Source organism: Lycium barbarum, chromosome 3, assembly GCF_019175385.1.
Source record: "Lycium barbarum isolate Lr01 chromosome 3, ASM1917538v2, whole genome shotgun sequence".
Classification (NCBI taxonomy): domain Eukaryota; kingdom Viridiplantae; phylum Streptophyta; class Magnoliopsida; order Solanales; family Solanaceae; genus Lycium; species Lycium barbarum.
The window spans coordinates 25,509,533-25,536,011 of NC_083339.1; the positions used below are offsets into that span (position 1 = coordinate 25,509,533).

Sequence of the window (26,479 nt, forward strand, 5' to 3'; positions counted from 1 at the left end):
GTTCACTATTACATTTACTCACATATAATGCTTATCCCATGTCCTTAATATCATTTATAACATAATCATAATCACAACATATCAAGAATTATGACTCATTCCAAGCGACTACTCAAAATCTCATTATTCTCATCTTTGTGACCCATTTCCTATCTCCTTTCATAATCTAAGTCTTTCAACCTCTCAATACCTTAAACAACATGGAATGATCATAAAACTTACCTTAGATAGTGTAGGAATGAGCTTTGAGTGGAAATACTTCACTTGAGCCAAAACCCTACTTCACTTCCAATGGGATTTCTTGACTTGGATGACTTCAATGAGTTTATTACACTTGGTTTTCTTGGTTTGATGAATTTGATCATAAATTTCTCTTGGGTTCTTGTGGATGAAAGGTGGAGATCTTTCTAGAGAGTTCTTGAAGTTTTGGGTGAACTTGTTGCGTCCAAATGCACACGCAAGTGTATGTGGTCGTACAAGTAATATAGTGATTATACAAAATCGGATGTCGAACCGACAGAGACTTATAACCAATACTTTCACGAAAATAAACTATTGTTACTACCTATGTAAGTAAAGAATAAAAGTTTTGGTTGTTTTGTAAACTAATGCTGTAATAAAAATAACTAACAATGTAACCAGAATTTATGCTAAGAACGTATTTGAATACTGCTTTTATCAAGATTTTAGAAGTATGCCAGGGTCGTGGTATGTTCACCAATTCAATTGAGTCATTCAAGTATCCCACCTTAGCAACTTTGTTCACAATTGTCAATTAACCGGATTATTAATCTCTTAGTGTTCTCCCGAACCACTACTTGCCGGTTCAAGATAACTCGCCTCCTATATTCCTATGATATTGACCTATCAAGAATGCAATAAGAGCAGGGCATGAAATTGATTTCGGTAACTAAGTATATTTCTATCCTAGTCACAAATCCTGGCCAAACTATAGGGATATTCAGATCACAATCTCGTTACTTCTTCTCCATATTGACAACGCCTTTCCTAAGCACGGTTATCAATTAGTAATTAGAACTCAAATGTTGCGCAAACAATCAAGCAATTAAGCACAAAATTAAAGAGGCAATTGCATACGAACAAGCTACTAAGATTGAAATACTTGTCAAACGTCAATATTCATGGCTACGCCACAACACTAGAATTACGGTTTTTAGTTACACATGATTCGAGAATGGAAACAAGAATTCATGATTAACATAGGGTTTCAATGTAAAGAAAAATAATAGAAGAGGAATAAAACCTAGAAAGAGTTTCACAAGTCTCAAAATTCGTCCAAGCCGCCTTTCTAATGTTCAAAATGACTATTTATATGCTAGGGTAAATATAAGATAAGTTGGCCCAATCCCGATCCAAGTGGGACAACTGATGCTGCTTGTGCGCTGGCTATGCTTCGCATGGACAACTCATGATCTCCTCTGTGCGTTGCTTGTACGGCGCATGGCCAATGCATGGTCTGTCTGAGATTCAAAGATGGGGTTTTTGTGCGTTAGCTGTGTGACGCATAGCCCGTGCATGAGACCCTTCAGTGGTCGGATTCTGCCTTCAAGTGTTGGAACTTCCTTCCCAAGTTCAACCAATATGCACAGCCTCGGATTCAATCAAAAATTGCTTGGAATACCCTCCATTGGTCCCTGTTGTACCTATTCATACACGCATACCAACATAAGATCATATATAACAACTTGCATTAAAAATTGCGATTAAAGTGCTAAGAAGTGAAGTGCAAATGACACTAAATCTAGATATTTGTGCCAAATATCAGCACCCCCACTTAAACTTTGCTCGCCCTCGAGCAACCACTTATCCGACATTCCCTAGTACTTCTCACAGCTATGCCACTCAAACAGGTCTACATCAGGATTCGGCGGATATAAAAGCTTCAAAAACACATTAAAACATACACCTTGAGCCAATTCTCTCAAAAGTCATGCCAACTGCTTCAAAACAAATGTTTTCTTATGCTTCCAAATATTAGCAACCAAACCTCTCAAGAAACGACACATTCAAAAACATGCATATGACTCCAGACACCACTCAAAACACAAAGAGTCTGCTACTCGACCGAGTGGGAGTACTTCACCCATCTCTTATCAATTATGTGTCCTCACCCAAAAGAAAGTAGTCCGTATTTCAAACAAAGTTGACAACATATTTCAATGGACATAAGTTGCACACACGATCGCTCACTCTCACAAAGAATATCCACTGCTCAAACATGACGAACCATAAGCTTGCCCGTAGTGTAACCGCTCCACAAATTAGAGTCAGATGAGTTTAGTATCACTAGGACTTGTATGGTTGTAACGTAGGCTAAGGGACGGGTAGGATATATTTTGAAAAATAGTGACTAACCTCCCTAAGCACTTTTAATACCTCACAACATAGTTTATTTAGCACTCTCCTTCTTCAACCATGAATTTCAACCACACGCTACCAATTCTATCCTTCAATCAATCACTTATTTTCTCAACTTTAAGAACCATCCTATTTTCAACCAGCTAGTGGGAAACCATATTAAGAAAGCAGATTACTAACTGGACAGTTTCTATTTTCTGTTTTTCAGTTCTTTTTTTTTTTCCGTTTTTCATTTTGCGCTCATACTTCCCACTACTAGCATTAAAAACACTCAAGCGCACCAATAGCCTTCCTTTTAACTTCATTCAACGAACCCTCCCTTAGTTTTGCATCCCTACTCCAATTCCACAATTCGCTATTAAAAGTGCCTAAGGAGTAAACAAGGATAAAAAAAATTGGTCAATAAAACAACGGGGGTAGGCTAATTGGCTGGTGTCAAAAGAAAAGCTAAAGGCTCAACGAGGTTGACTAGGGATATATATACACAAAAGGTAGGCAAGCGACGTTTCAAAATTTGGCTAACAAAGAAATGCCTAGCATTCCAGTGGTCTAACAGGCTTGACTCCTACGACACCTTTTTACAAGAAATCTAAAAAATCTAACCCGGTTCAAAGGCCCCCCCCCCCCTTAGGAAAGAACCGAGGCCATAAGAAAACCCAAGGGGGTGGATGGTGTGTGCCACTAATGAGGGACTCAAGAAGCTAAAGAGAAAATCTAAAACGACTCAATTTTTTTTTTCGACTCTAAGGCTAACACAAACTACCAAAAAGAAACCTATGGCCCTTGATCACCATCCTTAACCTCAAAATATTGTTACAAGGGATGTATTTCCCACCCCACACTTAAATCATGCATTGCCCTCGAAGCATATAGAATGAAAAATTTAAAAACCAAAGGCAAGAAATACTCCCTGTGGCCCTCTAGGGCCTAGTCGTCATCCTCATCAGACTCATCCTCGCCATGACGGCTCGGCATCTTCCTCCTCCTCGTCATCCGCATCTTGTGCTTGAGATTCTTCTTCACTACCTTCCTCTATCTAGGCTGCTATGAGGTCAGAGGGAGCACAAGTCCTCATCATCGGGCAACTTGCCCTCCTCTCCAACTAGAATCCGTGAGTGGGTGGTGTGAGGACACTCCGCAAACACACTGGAGAGGTCTAACTCAAAGTGCTCACTTGCTATCATCGCGATCTTGTAGATCTGCGCCAATACAGTAGACTGAGCCGATCTTTCTTGGGCTGGAGTCAAGTTAAGCTTAGTGCTCTGATCAGGGGACTTGACATTAGAGATGTCAATCATATTATCCGGGCACTCAAGCACCCTGTCATACTTACTCTCCAAATGCGGAACTAGCCTCCTCAAGTATGCTGTAAGTGTGTTACCGAAGCTAAGCTTAAGGGATTTGCCCTCTCTGATGCGGATCATATCCTGAAACATCCAGTATCCAAGGTTGACAGGTTGCCCCATCAAGAAGAAGTACACGATGGCCACTCGCTCTTTCAACACAGTAGTGAAATGGTCAAGTGGCATAATGCGGTAGTTGAGCAGTTTTAGCCACACTCGTGCTTCCTTCATGAAATCACCCATTAGCATAGTCTTGTGCTTCCTAGGGCCCTCTCTGTATCGTGCCCACTTGGCCTTGGAATCAGGCCCACACAGGGTTTTTCGAATGGCCTTATAGTCAGGCCTTTTGACGAACTCAAGCAATGGCCCCATGGGATGGTCGGGAACTCCCAATTGTGCACACAAAGTGGAGGCTGTCAACGACACCCATTCATCTCTCAATTTCACCGAATGATGAGGCTCGCCACCCTCTATTCTTGCCAAAATAATGTTGGAGTAAAGCTCCAGAACCATGTCAATGTTGACCGGCTCTGGGTTATCAAATACCGAGTTCCAGCCCATTCCGATTATTTCATTGTAGATTCCCTTGAAATTTTTCTTCAATGCTACCTTATTGACAGCCCATTCATGCACATATCCATCAGCTAGAGGGAACTCTTTGTACCATTCTTCTGCCAAACCAGTCCCGTGGAAGGTGGGCCGTGGCCTCTGGGATGAAGCCCGAGGGATAGGGACCACTTGTTGCTTGCCATTACGAGTTGTTGCCCCTTTCTTAGTAACGGTGTGCTTTCCCCCTCTACTTATCTTAGAACCTTGTGAGGGGCCCGAATCGTCAACTTTACCTTTTCCCTTGGTCACCATTGTACTTGTAGAGATACACAACACAACCATCCAACGGTAGTAGCAAATTTAGCCCAAGTGGGGTCGTGAAACGACCCCACACTTCTTGTACGCTAACACTTCACTTTGTCGTCCGCAAGTTAAGCCCAAGTGTGGGGTCGTGAAACACCCCACACTTACTACAAACTGGTACAAAAAAAATATGAAACAAAGAAGTTAACTAATCTAGAGACTAAAACGAACAAAATTAATGAGACCAAGGATTCCAAAAGAAAAACGACTCAAAAACTATTCTACAAAACAAGGAACATCATGTTGGAGGACCTATGATTGTTCACGGCAATGCCCTATGGTTTTGAATGTTGTTTCAAGTTTATTTGCTACTCAAGACTTCACAAAAATCACAAGAAACTTGATTTAGGAATTTTATCAAACAACTTGTGGGCATAGAACTATCCCTTGGAGTTTTGCAACAATGGAGGATTATAAGACCCTTCCTTAGTTTTGGGAATCATTGTTCTTGCATCCAACACCCATTACCAACACAACAATACCAAAACCTCACCCCAATTCGCCCAACCCCTTAAACCATGGTTTATCAATGTTCCCTACCAACACAAATGGGAAAAAAGGAATGGGGTTTCCATGAGTGAAAGCACATTAAATATTACCTTGTGTTGCAATGTGAGATGATTGACACTACCTTCCTTAGAGTTGAAAGGGATTGGGAGAAGGGTTTTAGGATTCAGGTTCGCGTGGGGGTGTTTTGTGGAGAGAGGGTGAACGTTTGTGAGAAGTGGGGGTTATTGGGGGTCGTGTGTGTCTTATTATTTTAAAAGAAATCGAACCGAGTAGACCCGTGCGCTGGCCATGCGACGCATGACCAACGCATAACACCCCCCCCCTTCTGAACTTTATACTTAGAAATTTTTGACTCTGAGTGCCGAACATGCGCTGGCCATGCGACGCATGACCAACGCACAACACACCCCCCTTTATGAACTTTATACTTAGACAAAATTTTGACTCTGAGTGTAGAGCATGCGCTGGACATGCGACGCATGACCAACGCACAACACCCCCACCCCTTCTGAACTTTATACTTAGCCAAATTTTTGACTCTGAGTGTAGAGCATGCGCTAGCCATGCGATGCATGCGAGACGCACAATGCCCCCCCTTCTGAACTTTATAATTAGCCAAATTTTTGGCCTGCTTACGTTGTGTGCGATTCCCATGCGACGCATAGGAAAAACACAAACAAACCTGGATCTCGATTCTTACTGTTTTGCATTCGTTTCGAGTTCCCGTGGCTCCCTTTGCCCTGCAGCATGAACAAACATGACATATACGCTACAAAGGTTGGGTTGCCTCCCAACCAGCGCCTTAGTTAAGGTCGTCGCACGACACTTTTTGTACTTTTATTTTATTTTGAGTTGTTACATTACAAACTCGGGTTGCCTCCTGAGAAGCGCCTTAGTTAACGTCGCGGCACGACGCAGATTCTTTTCTACTCATCATTAAGGAGCACTTGCTCCTTCATTTTGTCAAAATCACCGCCCCAATATCGGTTGAGACACTGCTCATTCACCAAAAACTTGCACACCCCATCCATGGTTTGTATCTCGACTGCACCATGGGCGGTGATTCTAGTCACTACAAATGGTCCAGACCAACGGGACTTAAGCTTGCCCGGAAATAACCTCAGTCTCAAGTTAAAGAGTAGTACCTGCTGCCCTGGTACGAACTCACGATGTTGGATATGCTTGTCATGCCATCTCTTAGTCTTTTCCTTGTATAGCTTTGCATTCTCATACGCCCCTAGTCTGAATTCATCAAGCTCATGTAATTGAAGCAATATCTTCTCTCCCGCTAGATTCATATCAAGATTGAGCTTTTTTATTGCCCAATATGCTTTATGCTCTAATTCAACGGGCAGATGACACGCTTTCCCATAAACTAACCTGTAAGGAGACGCTCAGATGGGGGTTTTATATGCTGTGCGATATGGCCATAAGGCGTCATCCAACTTCATTGCCCAGTCCTTCCTCTGAGCATTCACGGTCTTCTCTAGAATTTGCTTCACTTCTCTATTCGTGACCTCTACCTGTTCGCATGTCTGTGGGTGGTAAGCTGTAGAGACTTTATGCTTCACCCCATACTTTGCTAGAAGGTTCTTCAACAAGATGTTGCAGAAGTGCGAACCACTATCACTAATCATTGCCCGTGGGGTTCCAAACCTTGCGAATATGTTCTTTCGCATAAAATTTACCACCACCTTCGCATCATTGGTTGGGAGAGGCACTGCCTCTACCCATTTTGAAACATAGTCGACAACAATCAGAATGTACTTGTTACCGAAGGATGGTGGGAAGGGACCCATAAAATTGATGCCCCAGACGTCAAATATTTCTACCTCCAATATGTTTGTCAAAGGCATCTCGTACCTCTTAGAGATGTTTCCCGTTCGTTGGCATCTGTCGCAATTTCTAACAAATGTATGAGCATCTTTGAAAAGAGTGGGAAATAGAAGCCAGATTGTAAAAACTTAGTAGCAGTACGATCACCCTGAAAGTGCCCTCCATATGGGGAAGAATGATAACTCTCCAACACTTGATTCACCTTGGTCTGTGGAATGCATCTCCGCACTAACTGATCAGTCCCTTACTTGAATAAATACGGCTCATCCCATATGTAAAATCGGGAGTCATGATACAGCTTCTTTCTCTGCTGTGAGGTGGCTTCTGGAGGGTACACCCCACTTACTATCAAGTTCACAATATCAGCATACCATAGGACTTCGGCCACGGGAATAACAAATAGCTGCTCGTCAGGGAACGACTCTCGAATTTGGATGTCCTCCACAAAATGATTATGGTTATCCAATCTAGACAAGTGGTTTGTGACTTGGTTTTCAGCTCCCTTACGATCCTTAATCTCAATATCAAATTCCTGCAAAAGGAGAATCCGCCGAATCAACCTGGGTTTAGCATCCTTCTTGCTGAACAAGTAGCAAATGGCTATGTGGTCTGTATAGACAATAACATGTGTCCCAACGAGATAGGACCAAAACTTATCAAACACATAAACCACAGCTAGTAGCTCCTTCTCTGTCACAGTGTAATTCATTTGGGCAGCGTCTAACATCTTGCTAGCATAGTAGGTAGAATGAAAAACTTTCTCTCGTTGCTGTCCCAACACAGCCCCCACAACATTGTCACTTACATCACACATCAACTCGAATGGCAAGTTCCAGTCAGGTGCAGTGATTATTGGTGCAGTTACCAATCTCCTCTTTAGACCTTCAAAGGCCTTAATACAAGCATCATCGAATAGGAATTTCACCTCCTTTTCAAGTAACCTGCACATCGGACTTGAGATCTTTGAAAAATCCTTTATGAAGCGTCAGTAGTATCCTGCATGCCCAAGGAAACTGCGCACACCCTTGACTGATACAGGGGGTGGCAGCTTCTCAATGACCTCCACTTTAGCACGATCCACCTCTAGCCCTCTCTTTGAAACCTTATGCCCAAGGACGATACCTTCTCGGACCATAAAGTGATATTTTTTTCAGTTTAAGACCAGGTTAGTCTCTTCACATCTCGCAAGTACTCGGTCTAGATTCTTCAGGAAAACCTCAAAAGAGTTCCCAAATACCGAAAAATCATCCATGAACGCTTCTACGAAGTCCTCAACCATCTCTGAAAAAATAGACATCATACACCTTTGGAAAGTCGCCGGTGCATTACACAACCCAAATGGCATGCGTCTGAAAGCATATGTACCATATGGGCATGTAAACAGGTCTTCCCCTGATCCTCCGTAGCAATAGCTATTTGATTGTAGCCCGAATAGCCATCTAGAAAACAATAAAACTCTTGCCCGGCTAACCTGTCTAGCATTTGATCTATGAAAGGAATGGGTTAGTGATCCTTTCTGGTTACCTCGTTCAACTTGCGATAATCCATGCAAATTCTCCATCCAGTGATTGTTCTAGTAGGAATGAGCTCGTATTTTGTCATTTGTCACAACTGTCATCCCTCCTTTCTTTGGGACGCATTGCACCGGGCTCACCCACTTGCTGTCCGAAATGGGAAAAATAATGCCTGAATCTAACGACTTGATTACCTCTTTCTTGACAACCTCCTTCATTACCGGATTCTTTCTGCGTTGATGCTGTGCGCTAGGCTTATGACCATCCTTCATGAGTATCTTGTGCATGCATAGCGCGGGGTTAATTCCCTGAATATCAAATATCTGCAACCCCAATGCCCTTTTTTGAGACTTCAATACTTCCAAACAAATACTAACCTCTTCGGTGGTCAACTCTGTTGCCAATATCACTAGTAAGGTATCACCCTCGCCTAAGAATGCATATTTAAGATAGGCAGGCAAGGGATTCAATTCCAACTTCGGAGGCGCTTCAATTGATAACTTCGGAGTTACTCCCATTGTCCTGTCTAAGTGCTCAAACTCGCCTGACCGAATATAAATACTTGCCATATCCAGAATCTGCACCATCTCAAACGCCGTCGTGTCACCAAACATATCATCCCCCACCAAGGCTCTCTCCGATGGATCATGAGAAGTGATGAGTGGCCTTTGTGTATCATCATTCAGAACAGTAATGGCGGACAACTCCTCATAGATTGCAGGCATTTTCAGAGCTTGGTATACATTGAAGACCTCAACTTTATCGTGTACTCTCATGGTGAGCTTCCCGACAACTACATTAATAAGTGCTCTCCCTGCGGCCAAGAATGGTCGCCCCAAAATAAACGGGACTTCCAGGTCTGGCTCGAAGTCCAAAATCACGAAGTCTGCAGGAATTATCAACGACCCCACTTGCACCAGGACATCTTCAATAATGCCTTCTGGTCTTGCTAACGATCTGTCCGCCAGCTGAATAACTATAGTAGTTGGTCTGGGCACTCCCAAGCCTAGCTTTCTGAAGATAGATGAAGGCATCAGGTTTATACTTTCACCAAGATCACATAGTGCTCGAGCAACAACCTGCTTTCCAATAGAAATCTCAATCGTGAAACTTCCGGGATCTTTCAATTTAGTGGGCAACCTGTTTTGAATCCGCGAAGTGCACTCCTCAGTAAGTGCAACAGTGGCATACTCTCCGAATCGGCTTTTGTTTGCAACAATATCTTTGATGTACTTAGCATACTTTGGAATACCCTACAGCATATCAACCAATGGGACATTCACGTGTACCTGCTTAAGGAAATCAAGAAATTTCTTGTAAGTTGCCTCTTCTTTCTGCCTTGCCAGATGTTGAGGGAATGGAGGTGGTGGCTTTACAACCACAGGCTATGGCTGCTTTGTCACTGGTGTCTTGACTACCCTCTCTTCTTCAATCATCTCCTCGGTGGTCTTCTTTTTTTCAGCTTCTACTCAATTGGTTTTCTTCGGAGCCACTTCCTCTAGTTCTCTCCCATTTTGATGAGTCACAGCATTACAAGGCTTGGGATTCAAATCCGTATCACTTGGAAGTCCTCCATGTGGTCTAGTATTTTGTGCACTAGCTATCTGTCCCATCTGCCTCTCCAAATTTAGCACAGCCAAATCGCGATTCTGATTATCTGCTATCAACTTCTGCTGGTCTATCATCATCTTTTGCGTATCACCCATCATCTTTTTCATCATCTCTTCCATACTGTTCGTGGGTGCTTGAGGAGCAGATGCTGGCTGATAGTGCTGTTTCTGATTACCTGGGTTGTCACTCCACCTGAAATTCGGGTGATTCCTCCAACTTGGGTTGTAGGAATTCCCGTATTGATTGTTGATTCCTTGCCCCTTGCTTGCATTACCCACAAAGTATATGGATGCCAGATTTGCAAGGCATTCATCATTGTTGTGACCTTCTCCACAGACTTCACAAAAAACGATGGCTTGTTGCACTGCATGCATCTGTGGTGGAGCTTGCGCAGCAGTTAACTTCTTGATTTTAGTGCTCATGGCATCAACCTGTGCTGATAGTGATGTAAAATTATCTACTTCAAAGACACTCGGTGCCTTCCTAACTGAACTGCTAGCTGCATCATCCTGTCAGTCTGGAGTGCTATGTGTAAACCTGTTCGATAGTGTGAATAGTTCTTCATAGCTTAGATCAAGCGCCTGCCCTCCTGCAGCAGTGTCTAGTGATGACTTATGTTAGGCATCTAGACTCTCAATAAATGTGTGTGCCAGAACTTCATGCGTCTGATAGTGGTGAGGACAATCTCTGAGAAGACCCTTAAACCTCTCCCATTCTTGATACAAAATTTCTCCATTTTTCTGCCTGAATGACATGATCTCCCTTCGGAGGCGAGCTGTCTTTATTGGTGGAAAGAACCTTGTCAAGAATTTCATCGCCAAATCATCCCACGTAGTGATAGAATTGGCGGGCTCTGCTAATAACCAGTTACTGGCATTCCTTAATAGAGAGAAAGAGAATAGTGTCAGCCGCACATATTCTTTAGTGACCCTTCCAGTAGCAAAAGTATCGACAATCTGCAAAAAAGTATGGATGTGACGCTGAGGATCCTCGTGCGACATTCCCGTGAATTGCCCACTAGAGTGAAGTAGTTGAATCATAGGATGCTTCAGCTCAAAGTGCCCTTCGATGGTGGGCTTGACAATGCTTGAAGTGACATCCGCCACACGAGGCACTGCAACCTCTCTCACTTTCGCTGGTTGATTATTAGCCATGACCACAGGTAACTCTGCTACAACTTGCGGGTTCTGCAAAAAAATTCAAATCTCTCAAGATTGTTTTGACTCGCAGTCCTTCGCATTCGAATAAAGTACCTGCAATCAAGTAGTAGCTAAGATCAAGACGTTAATACCTGGATAAGTATAGCAATACAATTTATTATGGCAAAAAAAATAATTGACTTCTAAGTCCCCGGCAACGGCGCCAAAAACTTGTTGCGTCCAAATGCACACGCAAGTGTATGTGGTCGTACAAGTAATATAGTGATTATATAAAATCGGACGTCGAACCCACAGAGACTTATAACCAATACTTTCACGAAAATAAACTATTGCTACTACCTATGCAAGTAAAGAATAAAAGTTTTGGTTGTTTTGTAAACTAATGCTGTAATATAAATAACTAACAATGTAACCAGAATTTATGCTAAGAATGTATTTGAATACTGCTTTTATGAAGATTTTAGAAGTATTCCAGGGCCGTGGTCTGTTCACCAATCCAATTGAGTCATTCAAGTATCCCACCTTAGCAACTTTGTTCACAATGTCAATTAACCGGATTATTCATCTCGTAGTGTTCTCCCGAACCACTACTCGCTGATTCAACATAACTCGCCTCCTATATTCCTATGGTATTGACCTATCAAGAATGCAATAAGAGCATGACATGAAATTGATTGCGGTAACTAAGTATATTCCTATCCTAGTCACAAATCCTGGCCAAACTATAGGGATATTCAGATCACAATCTCGTTACTTCTTCTCCATATTGACAACGTCTTTCCCAAGCACAGTTATCAATTAGTAATTAGAACTCAACTGTTGCGCAGAAAATCAAGCAATTAAGCACAGAAGTAAAGAGGCAATTGCATACGAACAAGCTACTAAGATTGAAATACTTGTTAAACGTCAATATTCATGGCTACGCCACAACCCCAGAATTACGGTGTTTAGTTACACATGATTCGGGAATGGAAACAAGAATTCATGATTAACATAGGGTTTCAATGTAAAGAAAAATAATAGAAGAGGAATAAAACCTAGAAAGAGTTTCACAAGTCTCAAAATTCGTCCAAGTTGCCTTTCTAATGTTCAAAATGACTATTTATATGCTAGGGTAAATATAAGATAAGTTTGCCCAATCTCGATCCAAGTGGGACAACTGACGCCGCTTGTGCGCTGGCTATGCCTCGCATGGCCAGCACATGATCTCCTCTGTGCGTTGCTTGTGCGGCGCATGGACAATGCATGGTCTGTCTGAGATTCTGAGATGGGGTTTTTGTGCACTGGCTGTGTGACGCATAGCCAGCGCATGAGACCCTTCAGTGGTCGGATTCTGCCTTCAAATGCTGGAACTTCCTTCCCAAGTTCAACTAACATGCACAGCCTCAGATTCAATAAAAAACTGCTCGGAATACCCTCCATTGGTCCCTGTTGTACCTATTCATACAAGCATACCAACATAAGATCATATACAACAACTTGCATTAAAAACTGCGATTAAAGTGCTAAGAAGTGAAGTGCAAATGACACTAAATCTAGATATTTGTGCCAAATATCTTGATGAAATGAAATAAATGGAATGTGGTTGGTCCCTTATATTTAATTTAGAAGCTGTCCCGACCAAATTCTACGGACCAACATACGGTCCGTATAAATTTCACTGACCGTATGTCTGGCCGTAGATTTGGTCCACTGAGGCTGGTCATCTGGGTTGAATATACGGCCTAACATACGGCCAGTATATTTTATACGGCCAGTGTGTTGGGCCGTATAATGCCCAGTTCTTCCGAACTCGCTCTCGTCGACTCCTTTGATCTCCAATCCTTACGGAACCCTCTTAACACTTGTTTAACACCTCATTAACAATCTAAAGGACATTATAACTCTTCTCCAAGATATCATTAAGTCATCGTTAACTTTTTAATCGTAAACCTTTTTCGATACATGGCATATACCTTGCCTTTCTTGGCAACTTCCGTCTCTTACCTAGAATGTCTTTGAAATCTCATTTAGAATCATCAAATGCTATTTCTTACTTATCAAAATGTCTTATACTTCGTGCCCTTCGTTAGTCTATTCACTGTACGTTAACGGGAAATTTTTCGAGGTGTAACACTGATGTTCCAAGGGATACTCCATACCTACCTTATGATGTTTACCAAAGCCAAGAAATCAGTTTCAATAATCACAGGCAAGAACTGATGTGTCACACAATATTCAATACCATCCCCTATTGCTATAGCCTCTGCACAAATATTAGTAGTATCATTTAGTGTTCTAGCTGCAACATACATCAATTCACCTCTATCATTTTTTATGCAAAAGGCAGGAGAACTCATCCCTGGATTTCTCCTAGAGGCCCCATCAGTGTTGCATTTGAACCATCCCACAGCTGGATGCATCCACATGAATCCTTACAAAGTATTTTTGGCCTATATCCTTCCAAGAGTTGCACCATTTAAGGCCATGAGTAAGGTACCTGCTGTAGCCAAGGATACGAAGACTTGATGAGATTATGCAGATTCAGGTTTATACTATGGATCACCATAGTTATATTCATTCTTCCTCCATGTATCATGACATTTCTCCTCTTCCAAAGTTTCCAACACACCACAGCTGGTATAGCTTGCATAATAGTCTTCAACTTAGCATGACATGCACTTTCCCACCACTTCACTATTGTTTGATGAATCTGCACAAAAGGCTCAATAATTCCTGCTGCTTCTTTATAATATTGCCATGGGGATTTGGCAAAGGAGCTAGTTAAGAACAAGTGCTGCAAAGTTTCCTCCTGACTAGGATTATCACATCATCTACATTTAGAAGCAATAGAAATCTTCATTCTCTTGAGCACATCATCTACAGGTAACTTAAGTCTCCACACTCTCCATAGTAAGAAAGAAATTTTGAAAGGAAGACCTTTGACCCATAATTTTTGGTAAAATGTATAATTTCCTGTTTCTGTCTAAGAATATTCCAAGCACTTCCTACTGAAAACTCTCCTGAACTAGTTAAAGTCCACCAAGGTCTATCCTTCTCTGAATTCAACTGAACAAACACCAATTCATTCCTTACATGCTCCACAACACTTGTAGGAAAGTGAGCTTCCATTTCTGCAAAGTTCCAACCATCGTCTTTCATTACATCAGCAACTTCCATAATGTTAGTTTTACTGTGATTGATCTCATGTAAAAAATGACTAATTGGACCAAGCTTTGTCTAGTTATCATCCCATGCATCACATGAACCATTTTTTGGCTCCCACCATATGAACTGATCCACTTCATCTCTAGCATGCAACATCATTTTCCATATCTGAGATCCCCCTTCCATTGAACTCTAGTAGGCTTAAGTTTCTTACAGTACTTGTTCCACCTGAAGTTTGACCACATGGAATTAGTAGTTCTGAATCTCCACCATAACTTAGCATACAGAGCTTTTGAAATATCATACAAGGATCTGAAACCAAGGCCACCTTTTTGTTTTGGCAAACAAATGTTCTGCCCTGACACCCAGTGTCTGCTTCTTTCCTCTTCTTTGTTATCCTAGAAAAATCTTACAAAGATCCTGTGCATTTCATTAATAGTGTACTTATTAGGTACTATAGCTGACAAACTATACATAGGTATACTTTGAAGAACACTGCTAATAAGAATAGCTTTCCCTCCATAAGATAAAAGTCTTCCTTTCCAGCTTTGCAGTTTGTTCTTAACCTTTTTAATGAGATCATTGTAATATATCTTCTTCCTTCTTGTATGAAATATAAGACACTACAAATACTTTAAAAGAAACTGATCTCTATTAAAACCTGTAATATGCTAAACTTCTTGTTGCATATGCTGTGCCACCTTACTATACAAATAGAAAGCATTTGTATCCCTATTGATAAGCTGACCTGATAACACCTTCTACTTCTTCAAAATGATCATGATTTTTATCAAAGAGTATTTCTCAGTAGATGCAGCTATGATGGTATCATCAGAATATGTAAGGTGATTAATCCTTGCACTCCATTTAGTCATACCATATCCAACAAAGCCACCATCCTCGGCTAAAGAGTTCAAAGCTCTTAAAAGGACTTCGGCAGTCAGGATGAATAATGTAGGAGATAGAGGATCTTCTTGCTTTACTCCCCTTATAGAGTGAAAAAACCCCTTCGCCTTGCCATTTAGCAGTATAGAGTACCAATTGTTAGCCAACAGTCTCCAAATCATGTCAATGAACACATTAGAAAACCCCATCTCCCCTAGCACTTTGATAAGATAGGACCAAGAAACCTTGTCATAGGTCTTAGCCATATCTATTTTAATCACCACATTAGCTAGCTTCCCTCGTTTCCTTGTATTTGTGACTATCTCTTGAGCTAGAAGAACATTTTCAATAATGCTCCTCCCTTGTACAAAACCAGCCTAATTTGGAGATATCAAAGAAGGAAGGATATCACCCAACCTATCATGTATCACTTTGGATATCACCTTGTTTATGAAGTTACTTAAACTGATTGGCCTAAGATCAGAAAAAGTATTAACCAATTCTTTCTTACGAAGCAACACCCGGTTTGTGTGAGTAATAGATTTTGGAAGAGAATTTCCATTGAAGAAAGACAATACCATACTAAACAAATCCTTTCCAACAATATCACAACACTTCTAATAGAATATACCTGAAAAACCATCTGGACCACAGGCACTTGATCCACTAAGATTGAAAACTGATTGTTTAACTTCCTCCATAGTAGGTACTTTTCTAAGTTGTTCATTCATACCATCATCAACTTAAACTGGAACATGATCCAGAAGAATTTCTTCCACTTGATATAAATTCTTTTGAGTGAACTATTTTTCATAGAATGAAATTGCTTCTGTAGCTATTTGATCCTCCGCCTTAATCCAATCCCCTTCTGAATTCTGAATTTTCCTGATCTGTAGCTTTTTCCTTGTTCCTTTCACAATAGTATGAAAGAAATTTGTATTCCTATCACCCTCTACAAACTAGTCAACACCAAATTTTTGTCTCCAATATTCCTTTTCATAGTGCAAATATTTCTTCATTTCAGCCTGAGCCTTTTGCAATACACACCTATTGATAGGAGAGGGATCCTCTTCAAACAGGACTTCTTTAATTTTGACTATTTCCTCCCTAATAATGATCTGTTTGAAAGTATCCCCATATGTCAATCTACTCCACTGAGACAAGGCCCCCTTAAGCTTCTTCATCTTACACTTGAAGCTAATGAAAGGGTCTTTATGTTCCCATACTGGCCAATTCTACCTCACAATATCCATGAAAGAATCATGTTCCACCTAGAACTTCAGAAATTTGAAAGGTTTGTATTGATTTTGATCTATTTCTCCATAAGTACATAATAAAGGGGCATGATCTGAACCTGTCCTAGCCAAATATTCCACTTCTAAGCTGCTAAACCAATCTTGGAAAGGAGCATTAATGAACATTCTATCCAACCTTTCAAAAATACAATCATCTCAAGCTCTACCCTTCCACTATGTAAAAGGGTTGCCCTTAAAGCTAATCTCCTCCAGTTTATAAGAATTCACACAAAAGACAGAGTCCTCCATATATCGAGGCTGAATAGGGATACTCCCAATCTTTTCCTCATCATTTAAGACCACATTAAAATCACCACCAATCATCCATGCCTCTGTGATAGTGTTATACAAATGATACATGTTGTCTCGTACTTCTAACCTTTCAGCTTCATCATACTTTGCATATACCAGAGTGGTATACATAGTTTTCACAAAATCCTGGAAGAACAGTCTCAATGTCAATTGTTGAACTGTGTCTGAAATCACCTCTACATCAATATTACTGTTAACAAAGCACCAGATATTTCCACTACAATTAGAAAATGCATTAGCCATGGCTTATCTACTCCTGTATCTTTGAATGTATCTAGCCTGTTGAAAAGGTTCCATCAAGGCTATCAAAAAGAACTTGTGATTTGTGTGAAGCATCTGGAGTCTATGAAATGCTTTTGAGTCTTCACAAATCTTATATTCCAAATAAATGACTTTAACATCATTTAAAAGATGATTTGTTGACTGCTCTCTTTTGTAACACCCTAATATGAGGTTGTTCTTCTACTGGACCATTCTTAGTCATTTTTTTTCTGCACCTTCTTTTGCCCTTTGGTACTCGAAACTGCTTTAGAGACTTTAGGAGAGACTCCAGCCTGCTTATATACCTTCTCATTCACTAAATTAATATGCTCGTCTTTGTCCTCCATAACAAGATTCCCCTTATTCTCCTCAATATTCTCTACGTTATGAGACACTAGATCATAGAGCACTTTGTTGGGAGAAAGCTCCTTAGTAATGGATAAGCTGTTCACATGAACTTCTGTCATTACTGCCAATTGTGCCCCTTCATTGATACCTTGCTGCAATTCCCCACCAGACCTTGGAGTATTGTTGTTCACCCCTTCACTTGTTAGATTGTCAGCCTGAGAATTGTTTGCTACCTCCACAGAATGAGACACCACAACACTGTCATCAATTAATATATCCTCATCACCAACACTATCTTTGTTAATTATTGGTAGCTCTAACTCTTTAGAAGAAAAACCACTAGACTGAGCCCGTGCTATACCATTGATGTCACTTGGAATATTAGTATCATGAGCCTCTTTATTGTCTGTTGATTTGCTATTCTTCATACTGGTACTCTCTGATGGTATCTCCTGGCTACTAGTAAATTCAACATAATGTTTAATGGGCTAATTCTGCATTCCATCTGTGTCCACAACATTGTTATCTTCCTTTGCAATCTCCACTCCTATTGAATCTCCTACCTCCTCAGTTTCTTCTTCATGTTGTGCTACATCCATATGACTATCTATTAATATCACATTGTCTACAAGTTCTTGATATTCACTATTGGCTGAGCCACTCAAATTCTCAGTTGCTTGAGTGTTATCTGCATTAATGATCTGCTCCTCCATCTGAGCCTTATTAGTTTCCTGAGCTTCCTCCCTTGCATTTAGATCATCTTCTTGCCTCATCTCCTCATCATCTTGAATACTGGCTAAAACTACAAACTTTTTCTAATTTGCTAGACCATCATCTTGCACACTTTTATCCTGAACCTTGTGAGGCTCCTTCTGAACCATTGCTCCATCAAGCGTAGGATTTTTCTTTGGTTCTCCATTATGTATTTTCTCCCTTGGATAAGTAACCACTGTCCCACTAGAGAGCACTTTTGGTTAATATTGCTGCACTAGTCTTCCTCTATATCTTCTGTGCTGATTATATCTTTGATTTACGACTCTCTTTTACTCCTCATTATTCTGCTTTGGCTCCTCTATCTTATCTACAGTCAACAACCTTCTCATTTGAAGTAGTAACATGTAAATCCTTCTCTAGTTCAGGATGCAGTACTCTACACCCCTCATTTGCAAGTCCTTGTAACATGCACGCAGTGCAATACTTTGGAAGATAATCATAGTGAATCTTTACCTTAACATTCCTAGTCTGTTTTTTAACCTCATCTTCAATCTCCATCACAAAAAACTTTGGGAAATCTGATAATAAATCCACCCGGACCGTCACCTTTGCACAATTTAGCCTTGCCTTATTAATAGTAGCCAAGTCAAGATGCAAAGGTTTTCCCATAGCAGAAGCAAGTGAGAACAAAGACTCCTTGACAAAGAAAGTAGGAAAAACATTTGAAAATGAGATCCATGCCATGGCAGTAGAAGTTTCTTCATCAATCTTGAAATTTGAATCATAAAAAAGAGGCCTCATCTGATATGTATAACCGTCTTATGACTTCAACCAAAAGGCACTCTTAGAATACCATGTGATAAAATCCTCCATTAACGTGCATCAAATCAACACATGTCTATTTCTAAAAAACCCTACTTGACATTTACCCTTAGTCCCACATTGCTTAGGAATAATAGTATGATGTTCTTCTAGTTTAGACCACCCATAAGAAAACTTACCCACAATAGCATATTGTAAATCTTCAAGAACTTCCATACAAGAAACTTCACTTGATGTCCACTTCTGCCACGACCCAACCCGCCATGACTGGCACCCACACTAACTCCTAGTGGCCGAACCAACACATAAGTCATCTATTCATTCAAGTCCATTTTTATATTAACCAACTCAGTTAGTTATTAACCATTCAAGCACAAGATAAATAAAATTACGTTATGCCATAAAACAATGAAGTAAATGCGGAAGTCCTAACTATTACAAACCCCAAAATTCGAAAGTCACCGTACAAGGACTCTAATCTAAAACATGTCTAAGGAATGTAATCTGTCTAAATAAATAACCAACAATGTCCGGATAGAAATAGACATCATAAAAGAAGATCTTCGGGCACCCTGGCATTGATAGAAGCTCACCCTAAATCTGTCAGCAAATGGCCTCAACACTAAATGTGAGGTTGGGTAGTTGTCTCAGGATAACAATCTGCACTCAAAAGAATGCAGCAAGGTAGTAGCAGTATAAACATTATGTATCGATAGATATCATAGGCCGACTAAGATTAGTATCATGCATACATCATAAAATCAATAAAATAGGTAAGCCAGCCAACAACACAAAATCAGTAATCCAAAAAAAAGTCAACATAGGATATTACAAATCAAATCAACAGAAACAACAAACGGGAACAAGTCTACCAAAAATAACTATATACTCCCTGTACACACATGCTAACTGATATCATTGTTCAGTAGTCATGACCTGTAGGGGACCCATGACATTCATGTACCACTCGTCTCGGATACTCATCGGACTCGAGCCATAAATCCTCCGCTCCGGAGAGAACCTCGGACGCGGATCCACATCATGTACCGCCCATTTTCGGAACGAACCTCGAACCATGAGCTCATAATCTAGGTCACATCATCACCCCTGGTCTGATGTGCCTTTTCATATATATATATATATATATATATATATATATATATACACAATAGTATTTCTTGTCCTCTTATTTTTAATAATCGAATCATCGTTTTGTATCCCAATTTCATCGAGAAGATCATATTAACTTCTCACCATAACAACATCAAACTATAGGTTCCAACACCATGAATAGTGGCATGAAGCCCATGCAGTCACTCGAACAATTACATATAGGAGTTCAACCACACACACATACCATGTTTCAAGACTAGACATGCTTTCTCCTATCGAATTCATAACATATAAAATCAACTAATAAAAGTATAACTCAAGTAGACCGTAAGCTACCTCAAACGTAGAGCTGGAACAATGCGAATCACTCCGCTACAACTTTTCCCTTCCGTAAAGCCTCAGAACGCTCAAAGTCTAGAAATTAGAATGCTCAATGAGTCATAATTACTCTAGTCACAAAATCAATTCAAGAACACCCTTCCTTTAGCCCTATTCCCATGGGTGAATGATTTCTAGGTGTAAAACAACCTAACAATGGCCGTAGTAACCACCAATCATTAATTTATAAAGCTATTTAATCAAACATCAATTACAATTAGTTTCCATGGTTAAGCTACCATTTTTATGAAACCCTAAGTGTAAATTTCGATTAGTTCATGGCTCTAATGGTTCCATTCTTGATTAAAAGGAGTTAACCCAAGCCATTAGATGATAAACACAAGATAACCATGATAACCCATCAATTATAGAAGGTCCATTAGGTTCTAGGGTTACTATTACTAATTCACCATTGGAGACCCATAAAAGGGATGATAATCATGAAGATGATAACATAATGATTGAAAGGGATGGTTGAGACTTACTTCTCAAGAACATTCTTGCCTAGCTTGGAAATTCGTCCTAGGTGCTTGTGGGGGAACTGTTTTGGAGTTTTATGAATAAAAAATTCAGAACTAAGTGTTTAAAAACTGAGATTCTGCCCCCGTCGACCGCTACAGCGGTCAAATCACTACTACAACGGTCTCTTTATAGCTGCCAAGTGCCCGCTATAGCGGACCACAAAGAAACTGACCTCCGCCATGGCGGGCTATATCCCGCTATAGCGATATCGCCATAGCGGTCCATTGCCGGCCACCACGGACCCAATGAATATCGATTGACTGCTTGCGGCGAGAAGCTCACCGCTATAGCGGTTCCGCCGTATCGGTACCTTCCCCGTCGCTGTGGTACCACTGAGACAGTAGGCTTGTAATTTTTTGCAGTTTTTCACTCTACCACCCAACATTTCATCCGAGGCCTTACAAACACAAACAAAACTTGCACGTAGACATAAAAATACCATACGAACCCACCCGTGGCATCAGAATTCCCAACGGAGTTCTAATTTCCTACGTCACCCCCTCATGGACTTAACACAATCAAACAACAATCACAAATAAGTCAAGTTTTTTTTTTCTAGTTCTTAGACTTATACATTCGAGTTTCTATTAGCTCGTTCTACCCTTGGGAAGGTTGTATTGGTCGAGTGATCCTATATTTTCTATAACGATAGGGAGGGTCATTACACCAGATACTAATTAAAACACCATTCGTCCCCGAACGGACAAGGATGAGGAATCTAGGAAAAGTTACCTGACTCGGAGAAAAGCTGAGGATACTTGCTACGCATATCAAATTCTGTTTCCCAAGTAGCTTCCTCCACAGGGCGATTCTTTCACTGAATTTTCATAGAGGCTATTTTGTTGGACCTCAACTTATGAACATCCCTATCCAAGATAGCAACAGGCTCTTCCTCATTTGTCAAGTTCTCATCTAGGAAAATCGAATCCCAACGAATTATGTACGAACCATCACCGTGGTACCTCTTCAACATCGAAACTTGAAATACTGGATGAGCGCCTGATAGACCCGGAGGTTAAGCTAATTCATAATCTCCCTCCCCCACACGCTTGAGTATCTCGAATGGCCTAATATACCTCGGGCTAAGCTTGCCCTTCTTCCCAAACCCCAACACACCCATTATGGGTGAGACCTTTAACAATACTTGCTCTCCCTCTCCAAACTTAAGATCTCAGACCTTACGGTCCGCATACTCCTTTTGCCTACTCTGTGCTGCCAAAAGCTTAGCTTGAATCACCTTCACCTTCTCTAAGGATTCTCTCAGAAGATTCGTACTCCAAGGTCTCACCTTAAACGCATCAAACCACTCGATAGGAGACCTACACCTCCTTCCATATAACACCTCAAATGGAGCCATATCAATAATTGAGTGGTAGCTATTATTATATGTGAACTTGGCCAATGGCAAGAATGAATCCCAATGACCACCAAAGTCTATCACACAAGCCCGAAGCATATCTTCAAGAACCTGAATAGTACGCTTGGACTGTCCGTCAGTCTGAGGGTGGAAACTGTACTAAGGTCCAACCTAGTACCCAATTTATCATGCAAATGTTCCCAAAATCTAGATGTGAACGTTGTGCCCCTGTCGGACACAATAGAGATCGGAACCCATGTAGCCTAACCACCTCACGAATGTAGATCTTGGCCAATTTCTCCGCATCATAAGTTATCTGCACTGGAAGAAAGTGGGCAGACTTAGTCAACCTGTCAATAATAACCCAGATAGAATCGACCTTCCCCAGCATCTTCGAAAGACCAACCACGAAATCCATTGCTATTCTTTCCTACTTCCACTCAGGAATGGGCATCCTCTGAAGTGTACCTAGGTTTCTGATGTTCATACTTTACCTATTGGCAGTACAGACACTGAGCAACAAACTCCACTATATCACGCTTCATCCTAGTCCATCAGTAGTGTTACTTCAAATTACGATATATCTTAGTAGTGCCAGGATGAATAGAATACCTCGAACTATGAGCCTCTGTCAGAATAGTCTTAATCAAATCTCCCGCACATTGCATGCAAACTCGTCCTTTAATTCACAGCACTCCTTCTTCGTCAATCACGACCTCTTTGGCCTCACCGCGCAACACCTTGTCACGAATTTTACATAACTTAGCATCCTCAAACTGCTTAGCATCCTCAAACTGCTTAGCCTTAACCTGCTCCAGAAATAATGACCGAGCTTCAACACAAGCCAATGCCCTGCCCGTGTTGGAAATATCTAGCCTCATAAATCTATTAGCCAGAGTATGAACCTCTCTAGCTAATGGACGCTCCGAAGAAATCAAACGATTCAAACTTCCCATACTAGCCGACCTTCCTGCTCAATGCATCAGCCACTATATTTGCTTTATCAGGATGATACAAGATGGTGATGTCATAATCTTTCGGCAGTTCCATCCATCTCCGCTGCCTAGAGTTCAGATCCCTCTGAGTGAACACATGCTGCAAACTGCGATGATCAGTGTACACCTCACAATGGACACCATACAAGTAGTGCCTCTAAATTTTCAACGCGAACACCACTGCTGCCAGTTCTTAGTCATGAGTAGGATAGTTCTTCTTATACACTTTCAACTACCGAGAAGCATAAGCAATCACCTTCTTTTCCTACATCCATACAATAGCTAAACCAGAACGTGAAACATCACAATAAACAACAAAATCCTTGCCCTCCACGGGCAATGCTAGAATAGGCGCTGTAGTCAACAATGTCTTAAGATTTTGGAAGCTCTCCTCACACTCGTCGGACCACTAAAATAATACCTTTTTCTGAGTCAAGCGAGTCAAATGAGAAGCAATAGAGGAAAACCCTTTCACAGACTCACTGCCTGAATTTTATGCGGATCTACCATAATACCCTCCTTTGAAATTACATGCCCAAAAAGGACATAGAAGACAACCAAAATTCACACTTGGAGAATTTAGCATAAAGATCTTTCTCCTGTAATACCCCAAGAGCAATCCTCAAATGTTTCTCATGCTCCTCCTTACTTGTAGAATACACTAGGATATCATCAAGGAACACTATCAGAAAAGAGTCTAGAAAGGGCTTAAAAACACTGTTCATCAAATCCATAAATGTGGCTGGGGCATTTGTAAGCCCGAAAGACATAACCAAGAACTCATAGTGTCCATACCTGGTCCTGAAAGCTGTCTTAGGAACAAACTCTGCCAAAATTTTCAACTGGTGATACCCTGAACTTAAGTCAAGTTTAGAGAACACAGAAGCTCCATGTAACTGATCAAACAAGTCATCAATATGGGGGATGGGATACTTGTTTCGGATAGTCACCTTGTTCAGCTGACGGTAATCAATACACATATGCATAGACCCATCTTTTTTCATTACAAACAACACAGGAGCACACTAAGGAGAGGTACTCGGGTAATAAACCACTTACTCAAAAGATCCTGCTACTGTTCTTTCAGTTTCCTGAGCTTTACTGGCGCCATCCTATAAGGTGGAATAGAGATAGGATGAGCCCCTGGGTCTAAGTCAATACGAAAATCAATGTCACGGTCAGGTGGCATACCTGGAAAGTCCACGGGAAACACATCGGCAAACTTGCATACCACTGGAACCGAATCAATTGAAGGAGTATCTGCACTGGTATCACGGATATGTGCTAAATAATCTAGACAACCATTCTCCACTAGCTTTCTAATACGAACGAAGGATATAACTTTCTTAAGGAGGGGACTAAGGTTACCCGTCCACTTAAGTCTAGGTGCCTCGAGCATAGCTAAGGTAACGATTTTGGAGTGACAATCTAAAATTGCAAAATGCAGGGACAACCAACTCATGCCCAAAATGATATCGAAATCTACATATCTAGTGTTAAAACTCGCACTTTCAGAGCATGAGCACGCCACTTATATCACCATATTAATGGAGTATCAGAGATTTTCGATGAAGTTTTGAAAGGTACAAGCCATAGGAAGTACGTAACAATGAATTAAAGGATGAATTACGATCTCCTAAGTCGTAACCGGAAAGGACAACTTTGGAACTAAAGGATATGACCATTATCAAGTATGATTAATGATAACTATCATGTATGGAGAGTTGCGCAAGATTCTAGAATCAAGCAAATCGAAGAAAATAAATTTGTCGGAAATTTGAAAAACAAAATGTTGGCAAAATTTTGGACAGAATTTTAGGACTACTTCAGAGAGGTATATCCCTTAGTATATCACGAGTTTTGAGGTGTTTCAAGAGCCTAAAATGAATTTCTTCAAGTCTAGTTGCCAACGCAACAAACCGTTCATCGATAAGACATCAGAGTAAGGAGTTATGGGCACTTTAAATCGGACTGTCAGAAGCCCGTGAACCTACGCAGAAATTCTAGAAACCACTTAAAAAGGCCCAACAATTTCGGTCCATTAGCCAAAAACCGAATTGGACTATTATATATACACCCCTTAAGTCATCTAACTCATCAATTTTCATCAATTTCTCACAATCTCTTACCTCCACACCTCTGTAGAACTTCCTACAACATTCATCCAATAGCCAAACCTCCCTAAACTTAACCCAAATCCTCTAGAACCTTCTTCCAACTTCTACAACATGCACATATATTCCTACAAGTCTATATGACAATTTTGGGTCATTTTTATTTCATTTTTAACATAGCCTCAAGTCCTAGGAAGTCCTATAAACTTCTCCAAATATATTCCAACATATTTCCTAGCACAAACCGAGGATCAAAGTGAAGATTAAAGTGGTTAAGGGTTTTCAAGTGAGGTTTACACTTGTCTCATCTTCTTGAAGATGTTTGGGTGAGTATTTTAAAGGTGGAGAAACCATGGAATTGAAGTGTTCTTGAATTTTGAGGTAATATTTCATATTAGTTTCATGATTATGAGTTTGGTTGGTAATTATGTTAGGATTTGAGGAGAAAGAAATTGGAGGGAAAGTTCAAATATGCAATTGATGATATTTTGAGTTTTTAATTAACTTGAGTTATAATTATTAGTATGTTTTGAGATAATCTTGATATGAGGGATAATAATGATGTTAAGGCATTGTTGTATACGAGTATATAAGGGGTTGTATGAAGTTGTTGTTATGGATTGATTATAAAAAGAAGTTTTGGGATTGAAATGAGTATATTTTGAATGTAGTCTTTTGATTTTGGAATTGCTGATGTTTTATTGTGTTTTGGAAGTTGTTTTGAAGATTGGAGGGAGTAGAAGATATAGGGGAGATACTGCCCGAATTTCGGTAGATTCTAAAGGGGTTTAATTTGAAGGCTTAAGATAAGCATATGACGATAAGCCTAACAATAATTTGAATTCTCTTGAATGTAGATTACGAGCTTGGGAGAATAAGCGTTAAGTAGTTGAGGAGACCAAAAAGGTATGTTAAGGCTAAACCCTTTCTTTCTAAAGGCATGATTCTTTT

General features: G+C 40.5%; 2 protein-coding genes and 1 pseudogene across 2 annotated transcripts; 1 reads left to right on the top strand and 2 right to left on the bottom strand.

The window, feature by feature from the left end:
• Positions 1-6,070: 6,070 nt before the first annotated feature.
• LOC132630557 (uncharacterized) lies at positions 6,071-6,442 on the bottom strand. Its single transcript, XM_060346131.1, has one exon. The coding sequence runs from the start codon at positions 6,440-6,442 to the stop codon at positions 6,071-6,073; it is 372 nt and encodes a 123-aa protein (XP_060202114.1).
• A 4,335-nt stretch (positions 6,443-10,777) lies between these two features.
• LOC132634465 (small nucleolar RNA R71) lies at positions 10,778-10,871 on the top strand (annotated as a pseudogene).
• A 7,457-nt stretch (positions 10,872-18,328) lies between these two features.
• On the bottom strand, positions 18,329-19,028 carry LOC132630559 (uncharacterized). Its single transcript, XM_060346132.1, has 2 exons — positions 18,599-19,028; positions 18,329-18,462 (listed from the first exon to the last, which is right to left on the bottom strand). Exons 1-2 carry the CDS (start codon positions 19,026-19,028, stop codon positions 18,329-18,331), a joined length of 564 nt encoding a protein of 187 aa, XP_060202115.1.
• Positions 19,029-26,479: the final 7,451 nt, after the last annotated feature.